Source organism: Atta cephalotes (assembly GCF_000143395.1).
Source record: "Atta cephalotes unplaced genomic scaffold scaffold00010, whole genome shotgun sequence".
Lineage (NCBI taxonomy): Eukaryota > Metazoa > Arthropoda > Insecta > Hymenoptera > Formicidae > Atta > Atta cephalotes.
The window spans coordinates 3664539-3673689 of record NW_012130074.1 but is presented as its reverse complement, the minus strand read 5'-3'; the positions used below and the strand labels follow the sequence as shown (position 1 = coordinate 3673689).

Sequence of the window (9151 nt, the reverse complement as noted above, 5' to 3'; positions counted from 1 at the left end):
CTTTTACTTTTACTTTCTTTACTTTATTACTTACTTATTAGTTAGTTTAGTTATTTATTATTATTATTTATTATATATATATATACGTATAGAGAGAGAGAGAGAGAGAGAAGTAGAGAGAGAGAGTGCGCGCGCGCGCGCGCGCGTGTGTGTGTGTGTGTGTATTGTTTATTTATATAAGTATATTTTATTGTAGTTTAACGAATAGATAATTAATTTTATTTCGGATGTAAGTGTGCTTAAAGCATTTTTGTGAATATTAATTTTAATTATTAGAATCTTTAAATGTAATCTCGTTTAATATTTAATATGTGTGATATCGAAGATCTGGTGTCCAGATCTTATGATGTGCTATTTTCGTAAACGAGTGAAAGTCCGTTTTTACCAAATATTTGACGACGAGTAGTAGCGAAATTCTATTTCGTACATGCGGAAAAAAAATCGATGACATCGTGTTATTCAATTGTCGATAAAATACCGCGTTTTGAAAACATTTATTGAATGGCAGTTTCATCCATGATGCGGTAACGTCAAAGCTGCAACAGCGAATTGAATGTAGATCGAAAAGAAAAAAATAAAAAACCACACACAGGAACATGTCAACATAGTTAGAAATGTTGCGTACGACAAAAAAACATCGACACGATTCCAGAGGGAGATAATTATAAGATGCATTTTTTTTTAACGCCGCTCGATCTCTTTGAGATAAATTGGAAACCTAGGACGACGTCTTGTGCAGTTTCATCGCGCTGATTGTTCGCTCGTGATAATTGCATTCCTTGTCATTCGTCTCTGCGGTAGCGGGACCTCCCGCAAAAAGACGTCAGAAGAGGACTCTCCTGAAACGAAAAATGATCTAAAAGAAAAAAACGTCCTGCTGATAGAGGACAAAGGCAAGCCGCGTCAAAGGTCGCTCGTGATCTCACACAGTGCCATGTTTTTCAAGCTTCTCTTTCGCAATTCACCAATCTCTGCATTACATGAATGTGTATGTCTGTGTATATGATATGTATGCTATGTCTGTATGTCGCGTAGAAAGAGAGATATTTATCGAGGCGCGAATAAGAGCGTTATTTCGGATGACCTACCTGCGGTGCATTGACTTTGGACGTCCAGGTCCACATACACACATGTGATCGACGGATGTTCTAATTACCAAGTTGTATAGAAAACGCCCTGCCAGCTTTTTATCTCGTCTACATCCTCCCTCTCTTAGCCAAGAGCACTGTGCAGGCTCTACTTTACCGCTAAGAAGGGCCATCCGCTTTGATAAGGTGAACAGAGCTGAAAGACTTCCTTACCCTTCGTGATCTTCTGCATTCGTGCCGACCTTGATTAACCCCCGTGTTACTCCCGACGTCATAGCGTTACTTAACGTAATATACCTCGATTGTAACAAGAGGGTAAATAGAGCTACTTTAATTTATTTTTTAACGTTTTAATATTTACCGTGTCGTTTAATAAGAGAAAAGTGAAATCTTATAATATAAGAAATTTAAAAAACTTCTAAGCGCGAATAACGTAGCAAATTTTATGGGAAAATTGATCGAGTTGAGAAGTTCAAAAAATTATTTTGAAATATTTTGGAAAAAAGAAGATGAAAGAGAAAGAAAGAGAAATATATATTATTATTTATAATTTATTATTACATTGTTTTTCTCTCTCTTTTCTTTCTTTTTTCTCCTTCATATTACATCATCAATTATCTTATTAAATTGTTTGTTTCTCTTAAATAACTTCAGAAATATAAAAACATCAAAATATCAATGATATTCGTTGTCGAATCGATTTTCCGATTTTCGTCAAACCTCACAGAATTAACGATCTATGTATATATCTGCATAGACATCAAACGTTGCGTTCTCCGAATGTAGGCGTCCTGCCGATTGAGAAAAGCATGAAAGGTAAGGTCCTCTGTCGCTATATGGATAAATGGTGCCTTTTGTAGTCACCGCTAAAAAAGAAAAGGAGAGAAAGAAGAAAGAAGGGCTAAAGAAAAGGAAAGTATATAAGGTGTGGGGGTATAAGATGCTGCATATCCCTTCGCCTTATACCTGATGCTATCCGATGCGATCGACCCTTCGAAATCGGTTCCTGGAAGAGTTCACGAGCACAACTCACAAGCCGTGCGTGTAGTATACTCGGTCACACGCATACGTCCGTAGACTTCTCGTTCATGCTATGAAAGCTCTCAGTCGCCGGTGGAACGTCGACCGCTGCACTTCCTGCTGCCGCCTTGTTTTCAATTGCCAGATGCTGCTTCCTTCAAAAGTTCTCTCGTCGAGTGGCGGCACATCGACACTTCTACGGACAAATTGCAAACGGTTTTTATTTTTAATCATTTTCGTCACGAGAACACTTCTCTTGCTTGGAGAAGAAAAATGTCGCGAAGAGATTTTGAATTTTATTAATGTCATATTTTTGATATTTTTCGGCGATTAATTTTTTTTACACATACATTTTCTGTATTATAGTAATCAATTATTGAAAATGATGGAATTCTAAGTGTTTTGATTGCATTTATATCGACGTGATTTTCGCGGTAATGTGCCACGATTTCGTGATGATGATGTGGTAAAGTGTCGAAGAGCATGAGATGCGGCTTTGCGTGCGGAGGATCACATTCGTAGGAAGGATAAGGGATTGGCATACGAAAGGAGAGGCACTCGCTCGTGACAAATATCCTTTATGATGTGGTGCGTGATTCCGATTAAACTGATTCAGACGATTACATCCGTCTGTTGTACTCCCTCCTTGTTGAAACCCCTCCTAAAAAAGCTATAACCAGTTCTTTTCCTGAGATTTTATTCAGAAAGAATGTTCAATGTAACAAATTATTTTATTCTTGATGCGTCACAAGATGTCTCCAAATTAATGAATATTTTTTTTATTTGCCAGATTCTTTGCCAGATCAAAAAAATTTTTTAATGAGAAAATATGTCAAGGCTTGATTAGCGATTAAATATTAAAAATTTCCAATTAACCAGATTTAGGAAAAAAATAGACGTCAAAATCATTTTTTTAGATAAATTTAAATAGACTTTAATAAAATTTGATTTTTATAAAGATGTATAATTTGAGACGTCCCTATAGTCTTACTAACAATAAGAAATTATTATATAATTATATTATTTGATAAAGTTTTAAAAAAATTTTTTAATTTCTTAGAAATAGTATATATAATATTAAGAAAAATGATTGGAAAATGTTTAACACAAATGAGCAAAAATCATGTCCGATCAAAGTAGGTCTTAATGCCTAATAATGTTTGTGTAAATTTTAGTTCAAACAAATTGCACGCTGATTATTTATCGGTCTCTATAAACACACAGTTCTAAACTGGAATACGTAATATCATAAATTGAATTTGACAAGCAATTTAATATTATTAATATTAACGGGCGTGTTCAAAATATAAACAAATAATCGGCGTGTAGTTTATTTGAAGTAGAACTTGTAAAACTCAAATAAAAATATTATTAGACGTCCACTTTAATTGGATATGGTGTTCTTCATTCATTTGTGGTGTATACATTTTGTTTCCATGCATCGATTTGTCCAATAAATCTCCGATTTTGATTTTAACAATAAATTCTGTGGTAAATGGCACTTTTGTTATTAAGATTTGGAATTTATGGAATATTTAGTATGATAATTAATTAACGCAGAACCTTATTAATACAATATTACCCTATAATACAATATTACAATATAATCTTATTAATACAATAGCGAGCGATTGCGATTATACGCCTCCAATATTAATTAAAAAAATTTACACACGCACACAGAACAATATCATTATATTAAGAAGTCTTAAAAGAAAGAAAGTAAATTGAGTAATTACTTTTCTTAATAGTAGAATGACATTTCTGTGTGTGTGTGCGCGCGCGTGTGTGGTGCGCGCGCGTGTGTGCGCGGTGTGTGTGTGTGTGTGTGTGTGTGTGTGTGTGTGTGTGTGTGTGTGTGCGTGCGTGTGCGTGCGTGTGTAGAATTTTTACTTTATCGCTAGAAAAAGATTTTCGAATCTGTAAAAGAGAAAAAATGTAATTGTTATACAAAAATTATGATTTAGTTGCTAATGCAAACGACTTTAGAATTCCCTCACAAAGAATATTTTTTTGATAATCTTAAAATATACTTATTATACTTTAGAAAACTTATTAATATGTATTTAAAACAAAAATGTATTATTTTTTTAAAGAATATATATATAAAATTTATCGGAAAAGCAACTTTATATAAGCAAATCAAATTTGTTTTAATTAACCTTAAACTCTTATTAGGATTTAGAATATATTTCGGATAAATTGGATGTTCGTGATGAACTTTTTTTATTATAGATTTACAGATATGTGAATTTTTGAAATATTTTAAACAAATAATTATTATTATTTGCATTGCAGTATCTATTTTTCTTACATTTATACAATAATAGTTAATAAAAAAATATTTCCTTTATGATTAATAACCGTAATGCGCGCACAATTAACATCATTAAACGTTTCCTCGCCCTATCATAAACGTTCGCGCGGCCATGATAATTTTAACGAAACGTTGCATCACGGAGGGATGCTCATATTACATAGGATATATTTATACGTATTTAGCACGAGGACGAATAATTCATACTGCACTTGTTAGCACGGTAGGGAGCGATCCGACGACGCATGGAAACAAAATTGCCACGCTAAATAATTTCACGAAACGCTAATGCAACTTTATTCGTGAAACGTTTGCGAAATATTTCGACCGGTTTCCTCTTTCGCGAACGTAGACGCATTTCCGCTGTTCAGTTTCGGATAGTCATTTTGTTAACTGCGATCGCGCATGCACTCGTTATGCGCCTTCGACCAAGCACGTTCGTAATTAATCAGTCTTGCGTCTTTTCCACGTCCTCCTCATATAGTGAATAGAATAATGCAAATTGAATAATGCAAAACATGAGAGGTGGTTCGCGTAGTTGTCTCTTGTTGATTTTCGGAGACCATCGGTTAGTCATAACGTTTGAAAAAAAAATAAATGGAAACGGAGAGAGAATTTATTCTTGTGAGATTTAAAGACCATTCAATCCGCGAACTATTGAATGATTCCGTTTTTATAATGCAAAAATTTGTAGATCGTCCCTTCTATCATTCTCGATGCTTTTTTGTAGTCATATGCCATACACGGGATGGAGAGATATTGACTTTAGCTTTATGTGATACGTTTAGAACTTGAATGGAGGAATTGAATCTATATAATTTATGTCAGATTTTTATGTCGGATCCATTTTACATCCGCTTTAATCCCGGACACTCCGCATCTTGATCAATTATGCAAGAGATTCTTTTTTAATTCCTGCTGAGTCTCATAAGAATTAAGCCAGTCGACAGAGATAGACGGGAATCGAAAGGAATTCAATAATTTCTAAAGCAATTCTTGATATGGAAAATCAGGAATTTCTTGCCTTAGGAGCTCCTTAAATTCTTGTCAGTTCCTCTCATTTCATGTAATTTCCTGTAAAATGAATAAAGGGGAAATTTCTATTTACAGTCGACAATGGTCTGGCGACGAAGAGGACGAAGGAACAAGGACAGGCCACGTGACGACTGAACATCCCTTGGCCGAAGCTACGATCCCTCTGGTCAGTCATTCCAGGTTGCAAGAACCGTCTTCCGTCCTGAATGTTGCCAATGTGCCCACCGGCGGAAATCAAAATGCTGCGCATCGCGCACAGAGCCAGCAAGAGAGCGTACTGCAGAAATTCCGTAAGAGCTTCTCGCTGAGGTTCCACAAGAAGGGCAGTAAGGAGAGCAACGAGGAATGTCCCGTGGAAGACAATGATGGCACCGGACCATTGGATGAGGAGGAAGGCACAGAATCGCCTTCCGTAACCACCTCCGAGCAAAGCAGTCAAAGCCAACACAAAGACGATTCTAGCAATGACCAGAAATTTCGGTTCGTATCACAGTTTCTTACTCTTTTTACATCGAGTACAACACTTAGATCATGAAGATATTGTTATTACAACATTGAATATGATAGGTATAAAGAATAATTTGTTCATCTCGTCGAAGAGGTGACTTGAATGAAAAGTTGGCTCTATATAGGAATCTGTATATTATCCAATATATTTTACACACATATATATATATATATATATATATATATATATATGTAATAATAATTATCTTTTTTAAAATATATTTTATGTTAAAGAAAAAGAAATTATTTTTAAAATATAATATGTATATTGAGTCTAAAATTCTATTCTAATTCTAAATCTAATGTAGATCCCAAATTTTAGCCATTATATAAACATAAACTATCAAATTAAATTCAATTACATGTTTGACATAGAAAGTGATAAAAGATTGATCCTTTAATAACAATCATCTTGAGAGGAGAAGTGTGACTTCACCGAATATATTTAGGTTTGGCCCACTTGTTTGGAGGAGCAGCAAAGAGAGAAAAAAGGGCAACAAAGCTGCCCGAAACGCCAAATGCAACAGCGGAGACAGCGGTATACAAATCGAGGTAAGAAGATAAAAAAAAACGAAAGAGAAAAAGATAAATTTTCTGATTTTCTCTATGTTCTTTCGAAAAATAAGTTGCGAGTTCAAGAAATGTTCGAATGACGTCTAAGGGTGTTTGAAAGATTGGCACGGTTTTTAGACGAAATAGGAGAATCTTACGCGGCTGAGAGATCATCTTAATCTTTCAAACTTCCTCCAAACATCTTTCGGACGGATTTAGGTAGCGTCTTCAAAGTGTTGCACGACTCGACAACGAAAAAGAGTTGACACATGAGGGAAGTAAACATTTTGCACGAATGACATAGATGGTATCTGGTGGAGCGTTGACTGGGGGCAGTGGCGGTGGAGTGATGGGGGGTGGTGACAGCTCCGAGTCCCACGATACGGACGATATTCCCGACGACACTGACAGCCCTCCGGCTCTTCGCAGGCGAGTTACCGATAAATTGCGGCCCCAGTCCGAGCTCATCAACCAGATACTGATTGACAAGTTCAAGGTAAACTTTTTATTCCTTTCTCTTATCGTTATGTTAATTTCCTTTCACATCTTTATTTCAGAAAATGTTTCAGTTTGCACAAAACAGTATGATATCGATACATTAATTTCTTACAACATAAAAATATTGGATTAGAACAAAAGTTTGTAATGTTATTTTATTTGTATTATATCTTATGCTTTTAAAAAAAATTTGGAATAATATAATTTTGCAATTATACCATTCGATATTAAGACAAGTTTTAACTTTAAAAATTCATTTTTTGAAATGCGCAATAATTCAGTCAACAAAATTTACAATTTTATGTTTTAACGTATTTATTCGAATATTTATTCGAAATACATTATTTTATCTCTTAAAACATCTTGAGTTGTGGCTATACTCCTTAATTATATGTCAGTAACAAAAAATTTTAGGAACGATTTTGTACAGAAAACTTTAAGTTGTCATGTTAGAAAATTAAAAAATATTCGCAAGTTTTTTTGGGGCACAGGTCTACAAAGTGAGAAGAAAATTTCCCATTTTGTACAGCTCGTAGTTTTCTATATAAAAGTTCTATATAAAAGTTATTTCACTCAAAGAAACGCAAAAAAATATAGTGACTTTTCGAAAGTAGAGATTTCAAGCTTTAAAATCCTTTTAACTTAAAAATTTAAGTTTTGTTCATTTTTAATGAAGTTGTTTGAGCTATTTGAATTTCGAAGTTTTTAACACTACGAACTTTTGTTCCGATCCAACAGTTGATGCAAATCGTGATGAATATTGTAATAGAGAGTATTCAATATTAATTAAATCAAGTGCGCATTTTTAACTTTATTGTTTGTTTTTGGATCAAGATTAGATTGCGAATTAACAAATGGCTCTTTTCGTAAAGATATAATTGATTCCATACGTAAAAGTTCAAATATTTTTTGCAGCAAATATAATTCGCTTTTCCGAATTAATCTCTCGCGAGAGACAAGGACATACACGCGCGACATTGGACATTATTTTTAATATATATTTTTAATATAAATCATATATATAATCTCGGACGATTTATTTTTATATATTTCTTTTAGCTATAAACGATGACTTACATTAGTCATTAATAATAACATGATATTCATTCATGCTTATCGGTATTATTGTCGTAACTGTTTCCTCGATAGAGCCAGAATTAGTCATCTCTACGATTTGACCACGTTCGCAAAGATTCATTTATGCCATTTCGTGATTCGTTTTTATATCGCAAGCGCCAGGATACCGAGAAAGGAAACACGCTCGTCATTAGTCGATATGGAGTAGCTCGTGCGGTCGTCCAGAATCACAGTGTAAAGAACTTGTTATGTTCGAGTCTGTTGTTGCCTGAATATATTTCGTGCATGAAATACAATTGTTGTGTGTATATTAATCATTTCGTACAAAAGTCCGTATAAAAGTTCTTTTGATGCTATCGAAGATATAATAATGTCGACAATTGACGGAGAACAAAAAGTAAAGTATCATTAATTTATATATATTTACGAGTAATATTGTTTCTAATTTTCATTAAAAATGTTCGCATACATCTTAAAATTTATATTATCTTTTTAATACTTTGACAGATTTGGAATAAATTTTTTTCTTAATAAGTAATTTTTCTTAATTAATAAATAATTGTTAATTTTCAACTTACAGATATATAAGCATAATTGGATAAAGAAAATTGGAAAAGGAAGATTTTCCATGATTAAACTTTGAAAAATCAAATAGATAACAAAACACAATGAATCTTATAATTAAAGTTTATTGTAATACAATTTGAATATTTGCAGTATTTTAATTACAAAGTATTGATAACGTTACATTATCACTTAAAATATACTAATATGAAATATCATACTAATATGAAATTTCTCAAATATCTTATTTACTTTGAAGTTTTATCAATTACAACAGTCACATCACAATAATTATTAATCTATTCGACTTTTTCATATATCGACTGCACCAAGATAATATTTGTATAAGAAGAAAGAAAGAGAGAGAGAGAGAGAGAGAGAGAGAGAGAGAGAGAGAGAGAGAGAGAGAGAGAGAGTAGAGAGAGAGAGAGTAGTAGTAGTAGTAGTAGTAGTAGTAGTAGTAGTAGTAGTAGTAGTATATATATATATATAT

General features: G+C 33.4%; 1 protein-coding gene across 1 annotated transcript in view; it reads left to right on the top strand.

Moving 5' to 3' along the window:
* Positions 1 to 9151, top strand: part of LOC105627750 — a 111576-nt gene that overhangs the window by 91768 nt on the left and 10657 nt on the right. Inside the window, exons 13-15 of the mRNA XM_012209029.1 lie at positions 5536 to 5940; positions 6417 to 6519; positions 6824 to 7015. Coding sequence (XP_012064419.1) covers positions 5536 to 5940; positions 6417 to 6519; positions 6824 to 7015 — 700 coding nt within the window. The remainder of the gene's footprint in view (positions 1 to 5535; positions 5941 to 6416; positions 6520 to 6823; positions 7016 to 9151) is intronic.